General features: G+C 36.8%; 1 protein-coding gene across 4 annotated transcripts in view; it reads right to left on the bottom strand.

Moving 5' to 3' along the window:
• Positions 1 to 27,312, bottom strand: part of GPR89A (G protein-coupled receptor 89A) — a 66,722-nt gene that overhangs the window by 22,522 nt on the left and 16,888 nt on the right. For all 4 annotated transcript variants that reach the window (XR_011463518.1, XM_070367004.1, XM_070367007.1 and 1 more), the window contains exons 4-12: positions 26,811 to 26,917; positions 26,156 to 26,257; positions 19,977 to 20,097; positions 19,159 to 19,239; positions 14,604 to 14,713; positions 12,622 to 12,710; positions 11,369 to 11,461; positions 3,164 to 3,259; positions 1,521 to 1,610 (exon numbers count right to left, since the gene is read on the bottom strand). Coding sequence is in view for 3 of the 4 variants with exons in the window: in XM_070367004.1 (XP_070223105.1) it covers positions 1,521 to 1,610; positions 3,164 to 3,259; positions 11,369 to 11,461; positions 12,622 to 12,710; positions 14,604 to 14,713; positions 19,159 to 19,239; positions 19,977 to 20,097; positions 26,156 to 26,257; positions 26,811 to 26,917 (889 nt within the window). In the remaining variant the exon portion in view is untranslated. The remainder of the gene's footprint in view (positions 1 to 1,520; positions 1,611 to 3,163; positions 3,260 to 11,368; positions 11,462 to 12,621; positions 12,711 to 14,603; positions 14,714 to 19,158; positions 19,240 to 19,976; positions 20,098 to 26,155; positions 26,258 to 26,810; positions 26,918 to 27,312) is intronic.

Genomic DNA, 27,312 nt, shown 5'->3' with positions numbered 1-27,312 from the left:
CACAAGCTGGAATCAAGACTGCCAGGAGAAATATCAATAACCTCAGATATGCAGATGACAGCACCCTTATGGCAGAAAGTGAAGAGAAACTAAAGAGCCTCTTGAAAGTGAAAGAGGAGAGTGAAAAAGCTGGCTTAAAACTCAACATTCAAAAACTAAGGTCATGGCATCCAGTCCCATCACTTCATGGCAAATGGATGAGGAAACAGTGGAAACAGATCCAAAATCACTGCAGAGAGTGACTGCAGCCATGAAATTAAAAGACGATTCCTCCTAGGAAGAAAAGCTATGACCAGCCTAGACAGCATATTAAAAAGCAGAGACATTACTTTGCCAAAAAATGTTCATCTAGTCAAAGCTATGGTTTTTCCAATAGTGATGTATGGATGTGAGAGTTGGACCATAAAGAAAGCTGAGCACTGAAGAATTGATGTTTTTGAACTGTGGTGTTGGAGAAGATGCTTGAGAGTCCCTTGGACTGCAAGGAGATCAAACCAGTCAATCCTAAAGGAAATCATTTCTGAATATTCACTGGAAGGACCGATGCTGAAACTGAAGCTCCAATACTTTGGCCACTTGATGTGAAGAGCCGACTCATTAGAGAAGACCCTGATGCTGGGGAAGACTGAGGGCAGGCAGGATAAGGGGGTGACAGAGAATGAGATGGTTGGATGACATCACCGACTCATTGGACATGAATCTGAGCAAACTCCAGGAGATAGTGAAAGACAGGGAAACCTGGCGTGCCGCAGTCCATGGAGTTGCAAAGAGTCAGACAGGAATTAGCGACTGAACTGAACTGATATGGGTAAGCTGGTGGTTTTAAGTATTATAACGTGAAAAGATTCCCACTTACCAGAAACCATGTGATACATATGATTTTAGCATCATTATATAATATTAAAGCAAATTAAACCAGGCCACTCCAAGCCCCTGTAGTTGTTTCTGGGCTCCTGAGCTCTTCCTAAAATTGTGCTGAATGCTTGCAGAGCCCTTTCCCCTTCCCAACCTCTTCGCTCCTCTCATTTCAACAGCTCTTGGATTTTGAAATCCCACCTCTTCTACCAGAGAATTTACCTTCCAGTTCCATGAAACCTTCCTTTGCTGATCAGAAAACAGCCCAACGTTCAGCTTCTCCTACTTCCATATTCTCTTTACAAGCGACTCGCCCAGTTATTCGTCTCACCTCAAATACTACCTCATTTATTCATTCCAGCTATCTGCTCAGCATCTACCAAGTGCCAGGTGCTGTTCTAGATGCTGGTGACACATCAGTGAACGAAACATACTGTGATCTCATTCTGTGACCTTTGGTAACTACTTATCTGTCTGGTGTGTGATGTAAATACATTATCATCAATTTATGTGCTAGTCTAACTTTTTCTTTTATTCTGTGGCATGTCTTTTACAAATTTGTAGTTGTTGTTTAAGATCTCAGAAAGCAGAAATCTTAATTAGGTAAAGTTATCTCACAGTGCCACATGTAATTAAGTACTTTTCAACTCAATGATACAACCTACCTTGGTAAGAGTGATCAGCAGTCCTCTGATAGATGTGACTATGATTATTCCAACCAGAATGAAGGAAATGTGTTGGGACCAGAACTTCACCTGTCAAGACAAGAGGAAGAAAAAATATTTGTTAAATCTCTGTTCAAAGAGATGGGAAAGCTAAGACGATACATTATTATCACTTATATGACTGTGAGAGGGAACTTCATTAACAAGTAAGTGGCAATAAAAACATGTATACAAAGACTTCAGTGGATATCTTAATTATCAGACCTAAAACTTAAGGACAGAAGACAGCAAGTGCAGTGAAGTGATGAAAATAATACTAATAAATCAGAAGAAACACAAAGCCAATAACACAGCTTCAAGTAAAAAGCATGAATTAAAAGGAAACTAAATAGCAGCCTGATAATTTTTAATATTTGTGAATGACAGTTCTATGATCACCCAAAACTTAAATAATAATAGAGTATGTAGACATTCTCAGCTATAGTCTAGGAAGTAGTTGACCTTTATTTGAATCAGAGGATGATACCTTTTCCTTCTCTGGGATTGCTTCAGCGTGAGAGGCAGCTGTGATACCCTGTGCTTGATTCAAGGCTGAAAAGCATCAGAGGGGAGCTGTATTGCCAACATCTGAGAGATGTTATTCAGATTTATGAAATGTGGAGTGGTGTGTAGATGAGTTACAGAAGGAACACATATACATACACAGCAACTAGCCCTAGAAAGCACTAACAAGGAAGGCATTTCTAAAAATTCACCCCAGTAAAAAAATTTTAAAAGGAAAATACATACGAAATATGAGTGAAGCATGCTTTACCATATAATTTATATACTACTTAAAGGAAAGAAACCACACTCCTTCACATGAAAAAGGATATACTGTTGATTTATCATCTAAGAAATGTATGCCTTGAGTTGTTTCTCAAGGACTGGAGCTCAATTTGCTCTGGTGTATTTTCATTTTATCAAGTTACCAGGAGCATGCTCAGCTGAGGGTTATCATGCAAACTATGGCCAGGATCATAGAACAACTAAATGGCACTCGTAAGGACTAAGAATGTGACACTGGTTTTATTACCAAAGTGCTAATCAGCTAGAATCATTGGCCATACAAATACCTGGAAAATACACTATTCTACAAATAACGATATTAAACTTAAATCGGGACAAGACTGTCCCAATTATAAAACAGGTAGAAAGAAGATTAAAAAAAATTTGTGCACAGGTGACAGTCAACCACTTTTAGCTCAAAGCCCATATGAATTGATACAGATAATTTTTTATAGCAGAAATCAGTGTAGTTCTAACACAAAAACACTAATTAGTAGTTAATTTTCTACCAGAGGAATCAAAGGTGAGTTATATGCTTGAAGATATCATCAAGTATCACAAACAGAAGGATTTGAATATTTGGTAGGGAGAAGCTGGAGAGTGGTAGCTGTGACTGAGAAAGAAGGAACTGTAGAAATGATCACTACCCATGAAAATAATAATTGTCAGTCATTATTTATGGTTTTAGGCCCTTTACAAATCTGCCATGTGAATATGCCAAAACATAGAGGGAGAAGAATGAAGCAGAAACAAGTAGCTAGAGTAAGGACGTAGAATCTAAACATAACAAACGAAGATTTTGATACAACTCTTACATCAAATTGGATCCCCAGATAATTCACAGTGATTTCAATGCCTCTTGTGACTGGATCAGTTTTCCCAACTCGGTCAAAAACGATATTGATGGTTGCCTACAGAGACACAGACCTTTACATTAGAGTATCTCAAAAATCAGTTTCAAAAAATGATTCAAAATAATGAATCACCAAGTGTTTCTTACAGGTGGATATTTCTAAAAATGCAATTCTACTTTCAATCTAAATCATACATACTACTACTAAGTCACTTCAGTCGTGTCCAACTCTGTGCGACCCCAGAGACGGCAGCCCACCAGGCTCCCCCGTCCCTGGGATTCTCCAGGCAAGAACATTGGAGTGGGTTGCCATTTCCTTCTCCAATGCATGAAAGTGAAAAGTGAAAGTGAAGTCGCTCAGTCTTGTCCGACCCTCAGCAACCCCATGGACTACAGCCTTCCAGGCTCCTCTGTCCCTGGGATTTTCCAGGCAAGAGTACTGGAGTGGGGTGCCATTGCCTTCTCCAAATCACACATAAGAAATCTATTTTGGCTATTCATACATTGGCAAACAAAAGTCCCTATCTACCCTATCTTTTTTTTCCGTAGAGTGTAAAGGGGGATAAGGCTATGACATATACACCTCAATTTATTAGGATCCAAAAAGGTAACATTCTGGTAAAACACAAGGTAAGAGAATCAAGTCATTCCAGGGTCATTCCCTATGGTTATTTTCTGAAAACTCTAACAGCAATCACTAAAACAACAAGGAGAGTTATTATAGCTGACAAGCCAACAAAGAAGATCAAATGGAATTATGAAAAATAATAGATTAATCCAAAAGAAGAAAGACAAAAGGAAAAAAGAACACAAGACAAATAAAAGCATACAGCAACAGGGTTGCTCAACCATAACAATAACACATTGAATATAAATGGTTTACCACTGTATAGCACATGGAACTCAGTGTTATATGGCCTGGATGGAAGGTGAGTTTGGAGAGAACAGACATATGTACATGTATGGCTGAGTCCCTTTGCTGTTCACCTGAAATTATCACAACATTGTTTGTTAATTGGCTATACTCCAATACAAAATAAAAAAGTTTAAAAAATATAAAAATGGTCTAAACCAGAGGTTAGCAAACTCTGCCACGGTCATATGACATGTAGATAAATGGACTTGGCTGTGTTCCATTCAAACTTTTTAAATAAAAGCAGGTGGTGGCTGGATTTGGCCTAGGGGCTGCAGATGGCTGACTCCTGGTCCAAATATGACAAATAAATGGCAGAGACCATTAGATTAGATATACAAGCAAGTTGTTTACAAGAAGCCCACTTTAAATATAAAGATACAAATAGGTTAAAACTAAAAGCATGGAAAAAGATTTATTATGCTAATGATAATCAAAGCTGGAATGTCTATATTAATATCAAAGTAGACTTCATAGCAAAATAATGTTGCCAGAGACTAAAAGGGTCATTTCATAATGATAAAAGAATCATTTCATCAAGGGGTACATAGTGACCCTACATGACATACATGAAGAACAAAAACTGATATAATTTAAAAAAGGCAAATCCACAACAATAGGTGGAAATTTCAACACCCGTCTCAATAATCAAGCAGTCAGAAAATCAGTAAGAGTATAGAAAAACTTAACGATATTATCAATCAACTTGACCTAAGTGAGACCTGTAGGCTATTCCACCCAACCAGAATAGAATACACTTTCCATTCAAGCACACAAAGAACATTAACCATGGTTGACCATATTCTGGGCCAGAAAACAAGCCTCAAGAGACTTAAAAAGATTCAAATCATACAAAATATGTTCTCAGACCACATGAAATTAAATTAGAAAGTAGTTACAGAAAGATATTCAGAAGATGCCCAAATATTTTATAACACACTTCTAAATAACCGATGAGTTAAAGAAGAAATCAAAAAGTAAATCGGAAAGTATTTTGAATTGAATGAAAATAAATATAAACTATCAAAAAAGTTGCATGTGTGAAATACAAATAAAACAGTGCTTAGTAAGAACTTTGTAGCATTAAAACGCCTATATTTAAATAAAGTTTCAAGTCAATGATCTTAGCTTCCTCTTTAAGAAATCAGAAAAAGAAGACACCCAAAAAAGCAGCAGAAGAAAAATAATAAAGATCAGAGCAGAAATCAACGAAGTAGAAACCAGAAAAAGAGAAAATCAATTAACCCAGATGCTGGTTCTTTGAAAAGTTCAATAAAATTGATAAACTTCTATCTAGATTGATCAGGAAAAAAAAGAATGAGAGATATCAATTCACATCCACCAAAATATTGAAAGATTACCTAATTGAAGGCAGAGTTCCAAAGAATAGCAAGGAGAGGTAAGAAAGCCTTCTTAAGTGAACAATGCAAAGAAACAGAGGAAAACATAGAAGTGGGAAAGACCAGAGATCTCTTCAAGAAAATCAGAGACACCAAAGGGACATTTCATGCAAAGATGGGCACGATAAAAACCAGAAATGGTATGGACCCAACAGAAATAGAAGATATTAAGAAAAGGTGGCAAGAATACACAGAAGAACTATACAAGAAAGGTCTTAATGACCTGGATAACCACTATGGTGTGGTCACTCACCTAGAACCAGACATCCTGGAGTATGAAGTCATGTGGGCCTTAGGAAGCATCACTACAAACAAAGCTAGTGGAGGTGATGGAATTCCAGCTGAGTTATTTCAAATCCTAAAAGATAATGCTGTTAAAGTGCTGCATTCAATATGCCAGCAAATTTGGAAAACTCAGCAGTGGCCACAGGACTGGAAAAAGTCAGTTTCATTACAATCCCAAAGAAAGGCAATGCCAAAGAATGCTCAAACTACCACACAGTTGCACTCATTTCATATGCTAGCAAGGTAATGCTAAAAATCCTTCAAGCTAGGTTTCAATAGTACATCAACCAAGAAATTCCAGATGTACAAGCTGGGGTTAGAAAAGTCAGAAGAATCAGAGATCAAATTGCTAACATCCATTGAGTCAGAAAAAGCAAGGGAATTCCCGAAAAACATCGACTTCTGCTTCATTGATCATGCTAAAATCTTTGACTGTATGGATCACAAGAAACTGGAAAATTCTTAAAGAGATGGGAATACCAGACTACCTGATCTGCCTCCTGTAAGGAGAAACCTGTATGTAGGTCAGGAAGCAACAGTTAGAACTGGACATGGAACAACAAACTGGTTCCAAATTGGGAAAGGAGTATGTCAAGGCTGTATATTGTCACCCTGCTTATTTAACTTCTATGCAGAGTACATCATGAGAAACGCTGGGCTGGATGAAGCACAAGCTGGAATCAAGATGCTGGGAGAAATATCAATAACCCCAGATATGCAGATGACACCACCCTTACGACAGAAAGCAAAGAGGAACTAAACCCTCTTGATGAAGGTGAAAGAGGACAGTGAAAAAGCTGGCTTAAAACTCAACATTCAAAAAACTAAAATCATGGATGGCATCTGGTGCCACCACTTTATGGCAAATAGATGGGGAAACAAAGGAAACAGTGACAGACTTTATTTTTGGGGGCTCTAAAATCACTGTACACAGTGACTGCCGCCATGAAATTCAAAGATGCTTGCTCCTTAGAAGAAAAGCTATGACAAACCTAGACAGAGTATTAAAAAGCAGAGACATTACTTTGCTGACAAAGGTCCATCTAGTCAAAGCTATGGTTTTTCCAGTAGTCATGTATGGATGTGAGAGCTGGACCATAAAGAAGGCTGGGCACTGAAGAATTGATGCTTTTGAATTGTGGTGTTGGAGAAGACTCTTGAGAGTCCCTTGGACAGCAAGGAGATCAAACCAATCTAATCCTAAAGGAAATAAACCCTGAATATTTATTGGGATAATGATGCTGAAGTTGAAGTTCCAATACTCTGGCCATCTGATGTGAAGAGCTCACTTATTGGAAAAGATCCTTATGCTGGGAAAGGCTGAGGGCAGGAAGAGAAGTGGGCAACAGAGGATACGATGGTTGGACGGCATCATCAACTCAATGGACATGAGTTTGAGCCAACACCGGAGATAGTGAAGGACAGGGAAGCCTGGCGTGCTGCAGTCCATGGGGTTGCAAAGACTTGGAAATGACTCAGTGACTGAACAACAAAATGACTGTTATTAAAAAGACAGATAATAAGTGTTGGAGAGGATGTGGAGAAATTGCAACCGTCACACATTGCTGGCAGGAATATAAATGGTGCAGATGCTTTGGAAAACAGCCTGGTAGTTATGCAGTTTATTAGAAGGTTCAACATATAGTAAGCATATAACCCAGCAATTCTACAGATATATATCTAAGAGAAATGAAACACATGTCCATATAAAAACTTATACATGGTGTTTCCCTGATGGCTTAGAGGTAAAGAATCCACCTGCCAATGCAGGAAACACAGCCTGATCCCTAGTCCAGAAAAGTCCCAAATGCCACAGAGCAGCTAAGTCCATGTGCTGCACCTGCGGAGTCCACACACCCTCGAGCCTGTACTCTGCAACAAGTGAAGCCACCACCACGAGAAGACTGCGCTGCAACAACAGAGCAGCCCCTGCTCGCGGCGACGAGAGAAAAGCCTGCACAGCAACGAAGACCCAGCACAGCCCCAAAACAAACTTATACATGAATGCTCAAGAGCATTATTTACTGTGGCCAGAACTGTCACAATAAAACAACTCAAATGTTCATCAACTAATGAGTGGATACTTTAAATTAATGTGGCATATCCATATAATGGAATAAATAGTATTTGATCATAAAAAGGAATGAAGTATTTATTGATAGAGGCTACAATATAGATAAACCTTGAAAACATTATGTTAGGAAGCCAACCACAAAAGATCACATCGCATGATTCCATTTAATAAAGTTATTAATATATTTATATATTAACATTCAATTATAGAATTTAATTATATATCACATTCATTAATTTATTAATATATTAATATTCCATGCAAACCCTTCTACTAGTTGGAAGAGAAAGAAATACTTCTCAACTTGTTCTTTAAGGTTAGACACCTAAACCATAGACGTTAACAAGAAAACTACACTCTGACATTTTTCATAAACATAGATGCAAAAGCTCTTCAACAAAACATTAGTAAATTAAATCTAACAAAACATTAAAAGGATAATACACCTGGCCAAGTAAGGTTTACTCCAGGAATGTGAGGTCAGTTTAATGTTCAAAAATTAATTTTACTGTATTAGCAGACTAAAAAAGAAAAACCACATGATCATCTCCATAGATGCAGAAGTGACAAAATCAAACATGCTTTCATGATTAAAAACACTTAAGAAACTATTAATAAAAGAAAATTCCTCAATCTGATAAAGGCATCTAGGAAAAACCAACAGCTAACACCATACTTAAGACTGGATACTTTCCCCCTAAGATCAGGAACAAGATCAGGGTGACTGCTTTACTTAATTCTGTTACTGGAGGATTTGGTCAGTGCAGTAAGGCTTGAAGAGGAGGAGAAGATAGGATGGAATTGTCTATGTAGGAAAACAATGAGAGAGTTTAGCAAGGTAACAGAATACAAAATCAATATATAAGAATCAATTGTATATCTATATACTATTAACACTTGAAAATGAAAATTATAAAAACACTGTCATTTATAATAGCATCTAAAAATTAAATACTTAGATTAATCTGATGAAAAATGAGAAAGATCTGTACACCAAAAACTATAAAACACTGCTGAGAAAAACTAAGAAAATCTAAATAAACGAAGAGTTGTACCATGTTCAGGGATTGGAAGACATATTGATCAAGACAGTGTGGTATTGGCAGAAGTAAATATATAAGATACATATAAATCTCAACAGAAAAAAAGAGAACAGAAACAGACCCATATACATAAGGTCAATTAGTTTTTGAAAAAATTGCAAAATTGCCTCAATGGAGAAAGGATACTCTTTTCAACAAATGGTACTAGAACATCTGGATATCTACGTGAAAAAAGTGAACTTGGATTCATACTCCAATATCGTATCAGAAATTAAACTTAAGATGGATCAGACCTAAATGTAAAATCTAAAACTGTAAAATTTCTATTTTATATTTTTCATATTAAGAAAACATATGAAAAAAAAATCTTTGTGACCCCAGGTTAGACAAAGATTTCTTAGATACAACACAAAAGCATAATCTATAATAAAAAAAAAGGATAAATTGGACACCATTGAAATTAAGACCTTTGATTTTTGAAGGATACTGCTAACAGAATGAAAAGCCAAGTCACTGATGGGAGAAAATATTTTAAAATCACATATTTGATAAAAGGTTACCAGAATATACTGAAAAACTCTCAAGCCCAACAAAAAGAAAACAATGAACCTATTTAAAAAATGGGCTTCCCAGGTGGCCCAATGGTAAAGAATCCACAGGCCAATGCAGGAGATGTAAGAGATGTAGGTTCAATCCCTGGGTTGGGAAGATCCCCTGGAGGAAGAAATGGCACCCCACTCCAGTATTCTTGCCTGGAAAATTCTATGGACAGAGGAGCCTGACGGTCTACAGTCCATGCGCTGCAAAGAGTTGGACATGACTGAACGACTGAGCACAATTAAAAAACTGGCAAAAAATCTGAATAGATAAATCACCAGAGAGGATACACAGGTGGCAAAAAAGCACATAAAAGTTGTTCAACATCATTAGGCATTAGGAAAATACAAATTAAAATGATTTAGTACCACCTCGTATCTATTAAAACATCTAAGATTTAAAAGACTGACTACACAGTGTTAGCAAGGATGTGGAATAATTGAAACTCTCAAATACTGCAGGTAGGAATGTAAAATGGTACAACCTCTTTGGAAAAGTTTGGCCATTTCTTCAAAAGTTAAACATATCTGCCATATGATCCAGCCATTCTACAAGCAAATGCTTTCTCCCAAGAGAAAAGAGAACACATGTCCAAAAACAGACTTGTAGACAAATATTCACAGCAACTTTATTTCTAATATTCCCAAACAGGAAACAAACAAATATTGATCAGCAGGTGAACAGATAAAACAAATTGTGGTGCATCCATACAGTGGAATACTACAAAGTATAGAGACACAAAGGGGCCTGAGGAAACATTTGGAAGTGATGGATGGATATGTTCTCTATGTTGATTGGGTGATGGCTGTTGCACAGGTATACGCATATATCAAAACTTACCAAATTGTGTATGTTAAATATGTACAGTTTACTGAATGTCAATCATATCTCAATAAAACTGTTAAAAACCAATACAATATTGTAAAGTAATTAACTTCCAATTAAAATAAATAAATTAAAAAAAATAAAAATAAACAAATGGTCCACACACATACACACAAAAATGTTACACTCTCCTAAAGGCTGCATCTCAGGAAAAACCTTTAGTAGCTTAATAATATGAATACTTGATACCTGAATATACTATCTTTATTTATCCTCTCCCACTGAAGAAGTCAAGATTTAAAAATGTCATCTGCATGGGTATTAACATCAATTTTTTATAACATTTAGATCTGTTAAATCTAGAATCCTCCATTCATCTACACTGATCAAAATTAACTAACAAGCTGACAAAGCTCCTCTTTGTGCAAGCACAGCCTCAGTGGGAAAGTCATCAAACCAGAAAGTCAAATCAGCCTTTTTTATAATCACACTGAAATCCATTAATACCTGCAGATGGGTCACAAGTAAAGACAAATAAAGCGGTGCGTAAAATGCACATAAAGAATAGAGTGGGAGGGCAAGCCACAAAAGAGTAAAAGCTGGAAGCACAGAAGATGAATTTATCTGTAGGAATATGTTTTAGAATTTACTTTTTTGGGTATATACAGATTATTAAAAAGGACAGGTGGTTTCTATTCTGAGCTGAAGGCTGGAGTCGTGTTATATACAGTCATGTACTCATGAGTAATATGAAGAGTAGGGCGTAAAACAGGAAACTTCTATAGTCACTTCATATATTTCACAACCTAAGAACTTACTAATGATTTCTGACAGAAGAAAAATGCAACCTCCCTTTTCTAGGTGACCCAAAAAGAAGAGAGGGAAGAGGCTCAGATACGTGAAAGATGACATGCTCTGTTGATGCAGTTGGATTTGGAACTTAGTTCACAGCCTCAACCAGACCCAATTTTCTCTCTGCCATTACTAGAGCAAATTATCTAAACCTTGACAATTAAAAAAATATACTTACCATGAAAATTTTCCAAACACAGTAAATAGAGAAGAAGTAACCCAGAAAATTAAAGTATTTCCCTTTGAAAGTTTTGGAGTATTCTATTCTCTCCTGAGGGAGAACAAATACAAAACATGGTTAGTCTTGGCAAAATGTATATTTACATTCTACAAAAATATTTCTGCCTCTATGAATCACTGTTCAGGCTAAGAATTAAAACCACACATGATAATAATATTAAAATAACAATAATAGTAGTAGTGGGAAAATTTACTGAATGATTACTTTAAACCAAAAATTAGGATAAACACCTTACATGCAGTATCTACTTTAATCTTCACAACAACTCTTATGAGGTATGTCCTTTTTAATTTTACAGATAAGAAAATGAAGGCTTAGAATGGTTAAATAACTTGCTTAAGGACACACAGCTAGTGAGTAAGGGAAGTTAGGCTCAGGTCTACCTGTCTCCAAAGCCTATGTTTATCTCTATCCTATGCAGCTATTCCTGTGAAGTGATCCTCAAAAAGGATTAAAATAGTTGGAACAATCTTAAGTAATAGATTTTGCATGTTTAAATTACATTGCATTTTAGGTGTACATAGGAAAGTTGCTTTTTGCAGTTAGGTTTCTTCTTAATCTGGCGCCTTTAAAATAGAGCTAGACCACAGCAAGGGCTTCCCTAGTGGCCCAGTGGTACAGAATCCACCTGCCAGCGCAAGAGACTTGGGTTCGATCTCTGGGTTAGGAAGATACCCTGGAGAAGGAAATGGCAATCCAGTCCACTATTCTTGCCTGGGAAATCCCATGGACAGAGGAGCCTGGTGGCCTATAGTCTATGGGGTCACAAAAGAGTCAGACATGACTTTGGGAATAAACAATAACAACAGACCATGGCAGATATCTTACTGCTCTTACAATATTACTAACTTGCAAGAGAATAAAAAACAATCACAGGAACTACCATAGGAACCACCTTCTTGATCTTGGCCATCAGTAGGAAGTGACGTGTGCAACCTTTCTAGATGATTAAAAGCTTCTTCTGACTATTCCAATAATTTCCATTTTTGAGAGTGTTTCATTAAGGGTTTTGCTACTGGTAGAAGCAATGTCACAAAGAATCCAGGTATCAATGCTTCATGACTGATACTGAAGCTACTGAGGTGCCTCTTACATGGCTTGGCCACAGAGGATGCTACAAAGCTTATTTAGTCTTGCTCTCTCTTCAATCACATTGGTAAAAACCACACTTCAGTTTCCTTGCTCTGTACCTTGGTAGCATACAGATCAGCTGTTTCCAGAAAAAGTTGCCTGCTTAGTTCTTCCAAAGCATCCACTTCCTGTTGAATGAGAGTAAGATCTGGCACAAAATGGGCATCAAGGTTTAAATCACACAGAAGTTTCAAGGAATAGCAATGAATAAAGCACATGCTTTTGGTTTCTTCTATAGCGGGTCCTAGGAACTGCCCATATTTTCAATTTCCTGCTTCATAGCCAGCAGTACTATTTCAGAACTATTTTTTCAATCTCAGACACAGGTGTATAAAAGCTTTACCATTAAGAGCACCACCACCAAACACCTACCACTCAGTTTTACACTAGCTTGAAAGTGGCTCGGGTAGGTAGTTCTGTTTATTTTTGCTTTATCTAGTTAGCTTAAGTCAAACGTCATTTTTGAAATCTCAAAAGGTTAGTTACATAGTAAGAAAAACACCTAAAATATACAGCAAAGTTTTCTCTTGAATTATCTTGAATAAATACGATGCTAGGAAAAGGGATCTAATGTTTACTGAATTCTAATACAGGCTGAGATTTATAGACATTACCTTCTTCAGTTCTTTATAGATCTTATCTTCTATCATTCACAATAATCCCATGAGATAGATGTCATTATCCATTTTGCAGATAAGGAAAGTAAAGCTCAGAGAGTCAAATATCTTGCTCAAAGTCACACAGCTGATAGGCGTGGAAGCAAAGTCAGAGCTGCCTTACTCCGAGGTCTGCTCTTTCCATTACTCTATGCCACCTTCCAAGAACTCAGTGAGGCTGTGTGATTATCCTCTCCATTTAGGAAAGGACTCAGAGAGGTTAAATAATCCTGATACTTTTTTGACTTGGCTTAGTGTTGCTAAGATAGCTTAAACCTAAAGTTTGGCTTTCATAAATTTTTAAGTAATAAAAATAGTAAAGATAGCCCTTTCTAAAACAGAAGTTTAATTGGTTTTAATCCAAATCCTCCCTCCTCTCTGTGATTTTTCTGTCTATTATCCAAATCAGCAAGTGACCTTCAGCTCGCTCCTCAGTAGTGGCTGCTGTTGGCACAGTTCAGGCCACTGAATACCATGGTTCAGTTACATGTCTGGCTCCCCCATGATTAGGCAGTAAGTTCCTTGAGGAAAGAGGCTATCTTCTGCTCATCAGTTTAGCACTCTGTCTGGAAATAGGAGACGTGAAATAAATGTTTAAATAAATTTAAAGTCACCTTTTTTCCCCCTCTCTCCTGTGGTCATCCCATTTTTTGTTTGTTCTAATTCCTACCTGCATGTCACACCAGAAAGGTATATCATTAATTTATAGCAAGAACAGGTTACATTCTTTTCCTGCAACTGAGGTAAAAGGGAATTTGTTCTTCCTCAGGCCAGAGATGGGAGGAATATGCATAAGCTATCTCATCTCTAGTCCATCACACCAAATTTTGGCTTGACAGCCTGGTAGCCACAGAGATTTTACACTGCAACCAGCTGGACCAAGACAAATTCTTTAACACAATCTCCTTGATTCTTTAAACAAAAAAGTTACTGGAGATAAAGAGCTGCTTAAAATTTGTTTCTAAAACTGACTGCTTTAGAAATGGGCCCTTACAATCCATATACAAACCAGTCATTTGGGGAGCCACTGTTTCGTGGTGGTTTTTTGGAGTTGGGAAATATAATAGTGTAGTGGAAAGAACTAAGGAGACCACAGTTCTGGTCTTACCTTTGCCACAAGCCACTGTGTGACTTAACTTCTCTGGGTCTATTTTCTCATCTGTAAAATGGAAAGACTGACTTGTTTGGATCCCTTCAGCTCAAAGACAATAGTTTTATTATTTTAGGATTATCTATGGCTTTCTATTTCCTAAGCCCAGTCCTGGCCAGCTGAGCTCTGATGCAGTCAGGTATCTTAGAAGAGAATGTCCTGTCCCAACACTAATTTTTCTTCTGCCTTTGGTCCAGAGTTGAGAAAAAGAAACAAGCCAATGGATAAAGGATACTTTCACTTCCTGGTGCTGAAGTGGTAACACTCTTTATCATCCCCCAGAATCCTGATGGTTTGTTATGCACCTCCCCCTTCTGGAACATAGTCCTCCGTGTCATTGCCATCCTGAAATAAAAGAAAATGTAAAGACTTACAGAATGAACTTATGGTTGCCAGGGGTGGGGAATGGTGGGAAGTAAGGATGGGGGAAAGGGATTGTCAGGGAGTTTGGGATGGACATGGACACAGAGCTATAATTAAAATAGATAACCAACAAGGACCTACTGTTAAAAAAAGAAAATGTAAAACCTCAGCAAAGGAGCATGGACCCTCAAAGTCCATTCTCATCGTCTCATAGCTGCTCCTTTCATTTGCTGAGCTGTTCAGGGAAGGATTGAATTCTAGAGTCCCACTTTTCTACTGCTTACAACTGAGGGAAAACTATACACTCCCAGAAGGAATGTGGAAAAGGTGAAGGAGCACAGAATTGGAGTTGGCAATAAATCTGAAGACTGGATCTGCCACTTGGAAACTATAAGGCTTTAGAGTTTTCATGTCCTCATGTCTGGATGATTATGAAGATCAATGAAACAATATATTTACTTATTACCATTATCATTTAAGAACAAAATAAAATAATAGCTAACATGCCTAGATAAAGGATCAGGTACAGGGTAGGAATTCAATAAATGTTTCTTTCCTTCCTTTTCAGAAGCTGACAAGAGAAAAAAAAAAATCAGAAAATCACACAAACCTGGCCTCTTCTAAAGCACCATTCTCTCTCTAATGTCAATCTCTTCCTACTACTGAATAAATCAGTGGGACATTTGTCCTTCCTATCAGTTTATGGGAGGGCCTACCACGTCAGTGGTGGCTGCTGGCATGTTCCAGCCTATCACACAGATATTAAGAACAGGGTCCTTTTGAGGAAAAATAGACCATTTGTTCATAAATCGTTACTTGAAGGGTACAATAGGCCAAGGCCTATGGGCTTAAAAAAAAACCAAACACAGGATGAGTTTAATAAAAGTAGATTTGTAGAACTAAAGAAGAATTTAACTCAACGTTAACCTCAAAAGGGTGACAAGAGATAGAAGCGGTAAGGATAAAGAAGCAGCACTGGTGTTCATGGTTAGGACCAATACAAATGGTACCCATGGTACCAAATACCATATGGTATTTCTGAAGGCTAAACTAAGCCATTGGCTAAAATAATAACAATAAAGAAGACTGCCCTGGTGGTCCAGTGGTTAAAAATCTGCTTGACAATGCAGGGGACATGGGACTGGTCTGGGGAGATTTCACATGCCTTGGGGCAACTAAGTCCATGTGCCACAACTTCTAAAGCCCGTGTGCCCTAGAGCCAGCCCATGCTCCACAAGAGAAGCCATGGCAATGAGAAGCCTTCGCACCACAACGAAGAGTGGCTCCTAATTGCTGCAACTAGAGTAAGCCTGCGCAGAGCAACCAAAGACCCAGTGCAACCAAAAATAAATAAATAAACAAAAATTTAAAAATAAACAAAAATTTTTAAAAAGCATTAAAAAAAACAAAAAGAATGTTAAGTGTATTGGCCACACTGACTTAACCATTTCCTGTTAAAATGACCTGTACCTGGATACTGAGTGAATGCAATGTAGTTTCCAAGTTGTATTACTTTCTTCATGGTTCCCCTAGATTTATTACTTCATGGCAAACAGATGGGGGAAAAGTAGAAACAGTAACAGATTTTATTTTCTTGGGCTCCAAAATCAATGCAGACAGTGACTGCAGCCATGAAACTAAAAGATGCTTGCTTTTTGGAAGGAAAGCTATGACAAACATAGACAGCATATTAAAAAGCAAAGACATCACTTTGCTGACAAAGGTCCATGTATTATTCAAAGTTATGGCTTTTCTAGCAGTCATGTACAGATGTGAGAATCAGACCAGAAAGAAGGTTGAGGGTTGAGGAACTGATGCTTTTCAATTGTGCTGGAGAAGACTCTCGAGAGTCCCTTGAACTGCAAGGAGATCAAACCAGTCAATACTAAAAGAAATCATACTAAATATTCATTGGAAGGACTGATGCTGAAATGCCAATAATTTGGCCACCTGATGTGAAGAACAGACTCATTAGAAAAGACCCTGATGCTGAGAAAGATTGAAAGCAGGAGAAGCGGGTAACAGAGTATGAAATGGTTGGATGGCATCACTGACTCAATGGACATGAGTTTGAGCAAACTCCAGGAGATAGTGAAGGACAAGAAAGCCCGGCATACTGCAGTCTATGGGGTTGCAAAGAGTTGGTCACGACTTAGTGACTGAACACAAACAACTGTATCTATTCATCATTTTTTATTTATCTTTGTCTTTTAGCAATCTGACTATATAAAACTAGTCAAACTTGTGTTTGACTTAAGCCTCTTAGATCTGTAAATTAATGTTTTCCACTAAATTTGGGAGGCTTTTGGCCATTATGTAAGTACTTTTTTTTGCTCCTTAGTCCTAGAGGACTCCAACTACAGGTATCTGTTGGACTGCTTGATAGTGCTTCATCCTGAGATTTTCATTCATTTTTCTTTCATCTTTTATTTCTCTATTCTTCAGACTGAATAATTTCTATTGACCTGCTTTCAAGTTCACTAATTGATTCTTCTGCCATCTCAACTCTGCTAAGCCTACCTAGTAAAATTTTCATTTTAGTTACTGTTGTTTTCAGCTTTTGAATTTCCTTTTGCTTCTTTTTAAAAATAGAGTTTCTATTTCTCTTTTGAGACACCTTTTCTGTTCACTAATTAATATTGTATATTTTTTCATTTTTTTAAATGTATTTATAATAGCTGTTTTCAAGTCTGTTTGTTAAAGCTGTTATCTGCGCCCACCTGGAGTTAAGTGTCTGTTAGTTGCTTTTTATCATGAATATGGGTTACACAGTTCTGTTTCTTTGTATGCCCAGCAAGCTTTGACTGAAGACTTGTCTTTGTAGATATTATATTTCACTGACTTTGTAATCTGTTTTATTTTTCTGAGGACTGTTATTTTTTTGTTCTAGCAAGCAGTTTATCTAGCTGTACTTGAACTGTTAGCTCTACCAGGTAGAGAACTGTGATAATTAGGTCAAATTGGGAGGCTGATTCTTCTGAAAGCCACTCAAATTATGAAGATATGCTGCAGGACCACAAGGCATCCCAGATCCTGACTTACCAAGGTCTATAGGGGTTCATGTATAGATCAGAGCCAAATCCTAAGACAGATTAGTGATGAAACGGCTTAAAAGTACATATCCGCATTTGATGTGCGTCATGACTTTATATTCATCTCTCTACATGAATAAAGTAAATATAGTAAAAGGGAGAATAATCCTGGGAATCCAAACAGTATGTTTCTATATAAAACAGTATGTTTTAATACTGAATAACATCGCTCTTATTATTGTGTTCTAAAAATCAACATTCATATTCATTCATGTAAAATAAACTGTATAGTTTGAATGTGAACGAAACATATATAAGTAAATAAATGTATACACATGTGTATCTACTTCCAGTCCCCTAGTGAAGATGTATACAAATGGAGATAAAGAATTAGTTGGCGAATCTGGACCTCTTTATCATTCTAATATCTATTGTTCTCTCTTACATTAAGTCTTCTGACTTGATTATGTATCTTACTATAGGAAAGTGTTGAAAGAAGACACATGAAATGGAAAAACATTAATCAACTTAAAACTTCTATGACATCATTTTTATATGAGTAATACTAACTCTAATAAGAGTAGACTAATAAGTTTCACAAAGGTAGGAATTGATTACCTTGCTCATCATTCTATCTCTATGTACTATTCAGCATTTAGTACAGTGTCCAACATAAACTAGGCTTTCTACAATTATTAAGTGAATGATTCATTCATATGAATGAATAAAGGCAAAATATTAAAACCAAATGATTGTCCTGCTGAGATTATTAATAGTTCCCTTAGCTATTTATAGTTCACTATTCTAAGAAGTCTGCATGTCACTCAAGTCTTTATTATTATTTCCATTTTATAGATAAGTAAATCAAGACATAAGGAAATAAAGCAACTACCTTAAAGTCACACTGAGTTGTAGGCCAAAGATTCAGATCCAGATAGTCTGAATCTAGCGTCTGTGCTTTTACCTACTGAGACACAAACTTCTAGAAATGCCACTTTGAAAACAAACATTTTAAAAGTACTTTTTAAATAATAAAAACAACAACAATAGTTGGAAGACGTGAAGGATTTTATAAAGTAGTTGGAGAAAAGGAGGTTGAAACAAACTGTGAAAAAGTTTATAAAAATGCAGGACAATAGACTGTTAAAATACTCAATGTAGAATACCTTCAAATATAAAAGATATTCTAATATTTATCTAAGAGAATTTATATTTGAAGTTAGGAAGTAAGGTTGATTTGAAAATTTTCCTTCACACAAGATTAGACACTAAAGTCTCTGGTGGTTCCCTAACTTAAAAATAAATGAGATGAAATTCCCTGTTAGCACCAGTCATATCAAATTTCCTTGTTGAGAAATTTGAACAGCACAAGTTTTTAATATGCTGATAGCTTACCTTTTTTTTTTGCTTATGATCATATCCATAGTTTGGAGCAGTCGCCGTTCCAGGGCTAGAATATCTGTGTCAGTCACATTCCTATAATAAGCATAAGCTGTTAGCAGAGTTTGGGGTTCCATCTTTGGGCATAATACAGGGCAGCTGGAGAAACACAGGAACCTCAATCATTACCCAGTAATTTAAGGAACTGTACTATTCCTGGGGAATATTAAAATAAGTATAATAAGCAAAAAAAAATGCTTTTATTGTCACTTTTTAATAGCCAATAGTCCTGGGGCCTCAGGGGAGCAGAAGGTAACTAGCTATCTTATAGATTTCCTTAGACTTGATCCAGTGACATTTAGGATATATGTGTATCTACACTTCTAACTTGGCATTGTCGTCTACTGTTTTACTTTTGGGAGGAACCAATTTCCTGAAGTTGGGACTGGCTCACATTGCTGTCCACTAGAAATGTGCTTTGTATACCCGTGGCGGATTCATGCTGATATATGGCAAAACCAATACAATATTGTAAAGTAATTAACCTCCAATTAAAATAAATAAATTTATATTAAAAAAAAAGGTGGGAGTGAAAGGGGTTGGAGGTCAGATTGAAATTGCCATTTTAAAAATAAATGTAGAATAACAAGGGCCAGCAATATATAAGTAATAAGACTCATTTAGAAAGATTCCTAGGCCAATATCCAAAAGAACAGAGAAGAATAAAAAGGCAGTATCATAGATCTAATATTTAAGTATTAATGATGGGGGCATGATGTTACATATGTATTCAAGAAGTAATGAGAAGAAAAGAAAAACAAAATTCTCGTTACCTGAGGAAGTAGGACATGTAAGTATACGGACAGTTGACAGCACCAAATCCAGAAAGAAGAGCCATGAGAGTCACCCCAATCACACCTACCCGGCTGATGAGTTGTTCTATGGATAAGATCCCTAAAAATATGAAAGCACATTAATGCCAGGTGATACAGATAAATCGGCTTTCATCTCACAGCAAAAGGAAACATCACTGAAAACAACAACCATTACTTTTAGCTAACTTACATAAGCTAAATTAATTATTCACATGTGGATTTTTCTCTAATAAATATAAAAGTCTATTGATTTTCTTCTTATCCCAAATGCTTCCAGAATCATCTCTATTCTTGGGTAATGGTAAAATAACAATAAATAACATTTGCTGACTATTTACTCAAGGTAACGTGAACTCTAACAAAGTAGTACTTTTGGGAAAGCAAATCTGTTAGAAAAGTATAAATAGGAGATAATACTTTCCACTACAGTTACCTTCAGTCTACATATTTTCCCCTAATGTCATCAGTTCTTTAGCTATGTCTTATTCATTTTTGCCACCAAGAAGCACATAAAGCATCTAATAAATGGGTTGAATTTATAGAATGAGTAAGTATATGAGTTTTAGATACTCAATTTTATTCCAATTATCAATTGTTTCCTATTTTTTGAGAATGCTGAAAATCAGCATGGTAGTTAAAATAAATGCTATTTTTGATATATTTGGAATAAGTAAAAGAAAGCAATGCTAAGAGTAACTCAGGAAGTCTGGTGTCACAGGGAAAAACGAGTTCAAATTTGGTCTCACTTTCTATTTCTAGGATAGAGTCGACTTCAGCCATCCACTCCTATGGCCTAACACCAGAGGGACCATTCAGGAGTTCTACGGGCTCTGAAGCTGTACTTCCAATATTTAAGTCCTCTTGTGCCTGTATTTCCACTACCCCATTTTAGAGCTCATTGTGATCTCTGGTTTCTAGTCTTTTGCATCCCCGACCTTCCAATTCCTTCTTTGCTGAACCTGGACTCCAAGCTTGTTTAACTTCTCTTCTCAGGACCCTCAGCCCCTACTCTTCTCCTAAAGCATTGATCCTGCAAACTCCTAACCCTAGATCAACCTGACACTCTGCCTTCCCAGTGCCCGTGCCTGAGCTGCCCAAAACTACTAGAATGCATGCTGACATTGATGCCATTGTAAGTGTATGGTCTCTAGTCTTAACAGAAATCATTCACTACCAAGGAATCCTTTTCTTGCCCTTGGTTAGCCATCTCTCCCTCTACCCCTTAGCAGATATACTTTAACCCATTTTTCCAATCTTTGTTCTTTTTAGCTAATGTGCTTATCACGTAAGGAAGAAGTTATTAGACATCAACTATCTTCAAACATTTACATCTGCAATCATCCTTCTAACTTACCCTCTTCAGAACAAGACGGTGTCCACAGCTAGGGCTTCTCTTCCTGTGCTTTTGATCTAATGCCCCTTCTACCTCCTCTAAAATTTGTTCTACTGTCTGTCCACTCTCTCTCTCCCCCTCTCTTTTATCTTCAATCTTGCCTTCTTTGCTGATTTTTTTCCTTTCAGTTTCAAGTTTTTTTCCTAAGAAAAAGTCTGTCCTTGGCCTTGAGTGTACATCTAGTTACCAACCCTCTCTATTTACCCCTTAAATGGAGGAGCTTCTTTCATGTCCATTTATTCTTCAACTGGCTGCAATTCAGCTTTCATCCCACTGTTCTACACTGAATGAAAGTGCTTTCACTAAAAATCACAATGGCAATATAATAGGTAATATTCACCAAGCACCTATTATATACTATGTACTGTTTTAAGTATTCTACTTGTGTTAATTCACTCAATTCTCATAACAACTCAGGTGGATATTACTTAAGATCTCATTTTACAGACGATGAAATGGAGGCACAGAGTAGTTAAGTAACTTAGTCAAGCTAACATAGCTAATAAGTGGCAGAGTCAGGATTTAAACCCAAACAGCCTAGCTCCAGAGCCTGGACTCTTAGCCATTATCATAATATGGTCAGGAATTTTCTTCTGATTGCAAAATTCAACATTTTCCAATCCATGTTTTATTTGATCATTTATGACATTGAATTGTTCCTATTTTGCATTATTTGTCTTTCTTGGCTTTTATACTACCATTTCTGTTTTCCTTCTCTACTTGCTTTTTCTTGGTCTGTTTTTGCTCTCCATGGACCAGAATTCCCTCTTTCATTTCAGTCTACATTTTCCTTGGGTGATCTTGCCTGTTTCCCCAGTTTCACCTAACAGCATTCAGCTGATGATATCTGTTAGATTCCTGGAATTATCTCCAAGAGGACAGATAAATCTGTACTTTTAAGTTCCTGATTTGTGAATCTAATTACCTACTGAATATCACTTAGATGTGCACAGGCAACACAAATTCTACATATCCTAAACTAAAATTATCTTCCTTTTTCTGTATTACTTTTCTTAGCAAATGATATCATCAACTATCTGGTCACCCAATAAAAAAAATCTACACCATTAGTTTCTATTCAGTCTCTTACTCGGTCTTGAATACACTTCAGGGCTTTACATGATGTCTCTTGTGACTTCCTGCTGAATATACCTTTGGTTTTATCCTTTAAATCTCAGCTTGAATATCACTTCCTCAGAAAAGTTGATGCTAAGGGCTTGCAATAAATTTGATATCCTTAGCTGCATAATTTTCTATGATAATTTTTGTTCATGGTTGTATCTCTAGCACTTAACATAAACTAGGTGCTCAACAAATATTTGTAAAATGTTAAATGAATGAATAAACCCAAATTCTGTTGAAGGTACTCTTCACATATCTCTTGAATTTGTATCGTTTTTACAGGAAGGAATCATGTCTTATTGATCTTCACTTACTGCCTGGAACATGAAAGGTGTTCAACAAATGTTTGTTGACTGTGGATACATAACTATTGCCAAGTTACATAAAAAAAAAAAAACCCTAAGGGATTAATACAGGTTATAGAAAAAACTGGAAAAATGTGCCCTTTTATTCTCTTCAAGGTACTGTCCCTTTATTAAGTATCTTTTTCTGGCTTAAAGTACTTTTAATACTATCTACTTAATCTCAGTATTTCTATGAAGTAAACAGGTTAACCATTATAATTCTTATTTTCTAGCTCATAAATGGAAAGTCAGATGGATTAAGTGATTTGCTGCTATTTGCTCACACAGATTCCTTCTAACTTCATATGATTCTTAGTTTCTCTTACTCTTTCCTACCACGGAATGTCTTCCGACCTTCCTAGGTGCAGGCACTGCACAAGGAATACTTTTACAGACATTTTTTCACATAAGTAAAGACTGGATCTTATAGTTTCTTCCATGGTCTCCATAGCAACAAACTACACTGGTTGTTGAGACAGTCTGGGAAAAGCTCTAAAAAGGCAGTGTAAGCCTCGCTGCTTCTCAGTTATTGCCTAAACTTTTCTTCCTCCTTATTTCTTTTACAGGGTCAAATTAATTAGATACTTGAACATTTCGAAATACAACCAAAATGCTTATTTACTGGAGCACAAAGGAAAGACTAACACTGAAACTATTCGTTAGCTCTTCTTCTGGGTGTATTCTTCAGGATATCCCCACAGAATTTTAAAAAGGGATGGATGAAGTTACAACAGATGTGATAGTCTTTATCTCCTCTCAGGCACTGTCTGGCTGCACTGGTTACGTGAGTTGACTGCTCTCCAGAAGGCTGGAAAAGGCATCAGTCATACCTTTGAACTACATGTGAGCTTGCACTATCGCTGTTAGCAGCCCTGGGGTCCTCTTACCACTTGTGTCCCTCATTTCTAGTATCACAGACAAATCTCTCTCTGGGCATTCATTTGAAACAGTTTATATGAGAAGTATATCATCAGGGCCTCTCTACTCCAAATTTTTCCATACAATGACACGGGCATGCTGATCACATTAACAAATCTTAAGTTCCTACCCAGAGTGTCAGATTCTTGAACTCATCTACCACCTTGGAGAACCAATTTTTTTTTCATTCACTAATTCAATAGATATGTATTAAACACTTATTATGTGCTAGGTTCCATGACAGGCACTAAGGATATAATGATAAATAAGACATAGTCTCTGACCTCAGGGAGCTCACAGGTTAATGAGGAAGTTAGATAAGGAAACAAGTAATCACAAGTTTTAAAGGTGATATAAGTGTACTGAGGCAGGAGAAACTGACAATTCCTAATGATGGCCAGGAAAGTTCTTAGAGGAATCGACAAGAGTTGAATACTGAAAGAATAAATAGGTATTTTCCAGGCAGAACAGAGGTGAAGGACTATCCAGGCTGATAGAACAGTTCTAGAAACTTTAAGTAATTTGGCAGGACTGGAGGACAGATAGAGAAAGAGAACAGTTGTCAGGATGTGGAAAGTCTTGTATGACACGATAAGAATATAAAGGATTTTGGTATGCTGGTGTTTCTTAACTTTTGGGGGCTTTTTGATGTTACGTGAAATTTCAAAATAACTATTTTTATTTAAAAAATACACAGTTATTATGACATTCCACATGCTTTTAAAAACTGCACATTTCCTCTGACACTCCTGGAGAAGAGTCTTAAAACCTCTCTCCCCCAGATCCCTGCTCTAGGCAGTGACTAGACATGAAAGGACACATGGGAGGTACGGCAGATTCAAGACACTGGCTCAGGCACCACTCATTTCACTGCCTTTCTAGCATGACTTCTTTTCCTACAGAATCTGGAAAGCCAAAAGCTCTTTCCCAGATTTCCTTGAAGCTAAGATTCTGAATGTCACCTGGGTTGCCTCACATTCACTTGTCCATGTAAGACCTCAAACACAGACGTCAATAATGTGGGAGTGATGACAGCACTTGGGAACTGGAGCAGCTGGAGCCATTTCTAATGTCTGGTCCCCGATCATAGGTCCTAAGTGGCAGGTGACAACTTCTATGGTTTTCTTTTTCCTCCTAATTTAGTACTATGTGGTTGGGTGTTTCTTGTTACTATGCAGCACTCAAGTTTGACACCCTGCTTTACCAGAATTTCTGAAAACTCCCAATACACTGTAATAAACCACTTCCTACTTTAAACTAGTTAGAGTAGAATCTGTTTTCTGCTATAAGAACCTTGATAGGTGCAGCTGCTGCTGCTGCTGCTAAGTCACTTCAGTTGTGTCCAACTCTGTGCGACCCCAGAGATAGCAGCCCACCAGGCTCCCCCGTCCCTGGGATTCTCCAGGCAAGAACACTGGAGTGGGTTGCCATTTCCTTCTCCAATGCATGAAAGTGAAAAGGGAAAGTGAAGTTGCTCAGTCGTGTCCGACTCTTAGCGACCCCATGGACTGCAGCCCACCAGGCTCCTCCATTCATGGGATTTGCCAGGCAAGAGTACTGGAGTGGGTTGCCATTGCCTTCTCCAACAGGCACAGCAGGACAGTAAAATGAAAAGATGTGTATTTAAAAAAAAAAGCTTCAGTATATGAAAGTCTCAGTAGATCCATTATAGTTAGGTGCTCTAATCTAACATACACACACACATATATATATATATGTATATATATTCTGGAGGAGTATTTATTTCTGAAGTAGTTCTAGAAGAACTTGCTTGTTGAGGGATTTTGCCCATTGATGAGCATAGAAAGCAGGGCTCTGTCCACGACCGGTTGTTGAATTTAAAATGAACTTTTTTGTTTGGAGAGACACTAACTCCTAAAAAGCTTTTCATCTACCAATAGAGTTTTATGTCATTGCTCTTTCCCAGAATACATACACTCCCTAGAGACGATCTTCATTATCACTTGAGCACTGACCATTTACCTTCTGGGTCACAGACCACTTTGGGAATCTCATAAGAGCTTATGGATATCTCACTTCCAAATATACATATACATTCCCATCATTCTGCATAAAATACCAGGGGGCTAAAGTTAAGGATACCTTTCTCAATCCATTATTCCCTTAAAGTTCATTCACTAACCTAAAGTCAAAACTCCTGCTCTAAAATGACAGAAGTCTGTTACCAAACCAGCATCTGATACCTCCTAGGATGAAAGAAAAATTCAGTTCAAAACCAGACATTTTTTTAGAGAAATAACTTGCTGTGTTTCCCATAATAAGTAGTTTATAAAAATGGATTTTTTTCAAAGTAGAAAATACTAAACGACACTTTTCCCCTCCCTACCACATACACTCACCATGTTTGGGGCTGAGAATGGGAAATGGATCTCCCAGTTTCCAGAAGAAATACATAAAGGTCAACCATAAGAGACAGGAAAAAAGCAGTCGCTGTTTATGTACTAAGAAAGAGGAGACAAGGTGAAATAAGTATATATAAAAGTTTTCTTTACATAAGTTTAAGAGATCATCCTAATTAATATTTGGCTGCCTTGCTCACTTGGTAAATGATTGGTGGAACAACATAAGTTTTAGAAACTGTTTTCTAAACTTCTTACCATTGTAAGAGAAATCTAGTTGAGTTAGGGGAGACTTTTTTTTTTAAGAATGAAGAAGTCTTTTAAAATGACAGTTGAAGAGGGGGAAAAAGTAATTTTCTGATAAAGTACTAATAACAATCCCCAGTACAAATCAAAAAGTAAAAATAGTACCCTGAACTGGAAAAATCAAAGGAAAGACATTCTAGTAGAAAGAGAAATAAAGTTGTGGCAGGACAAATAACCTAATCATTCATTTAATATTTATTTTGTGTTAACCTTTTAAAGATGCTGTGTATGAGGTGCCCCCAAATAACAGTAGCTACTGAAAGTAATATAGAAATGAAGCTCTCTGCAGCCTCAATCCCTAAGAACACTCATCTTAAATCATGTGCTGATATGAGGGTAAAATACTCACATAGTCGGATGTTGCTCACAATAAAATAGCCAATGTAAAAAGGCACCATGAAAACCAGGATCAACAAAATTACACACAGGTTCATTTTCCAGTGAAAATAACGGGAGCTGAAACAAATGTCAAAGAATTATCACTAGGAGGGGAAAAGGGCAGCTATTTTCACTCTCTTTAGTCTTCCAAAGGATCTCTTGCTCTTTAAACTCAATACTGAATATATTTCATCTTAGTAGTCAACTAGGCTGTTACTATCTACTCATTTATAGAGATTAAAAAATTTATTATAAAGTTCTGAAAGGTATATATGGTCATTGTAACCTCCTAAGAATTTCATTTTTTTAATTGAGACTGTTAATGCTCTGGTTATAATCATAGGCAATATATAATAACATATATCAATATATATTATTACTGGTAGATGATTATTGTTTCACTTAACACTGGGAGTCATATTTCAATATAAGAATTAAAAGAAAATAAATGTTAATAATATGCATTATAAAGA

This window comes from Bos mutus, chromosome 3 (assembly GCF_027580195.1).
Source record: "Bos mutus isolate GX-2022 chromosome 3, NWIPB_WYAK_1.1, whole genome shotgun sequence".
NCBI classification, from domain to species: Eukaryota; Metazoa; Chordata; class Mammalia; order Artiodactyla; family Bovidae; genus Bos; species Bos mutus.
The sequence above is the reverse complement of the archived record's forward strand: the minus strand, read 5'-3'. Positions and strand labels throughout refer to the sequence as shown.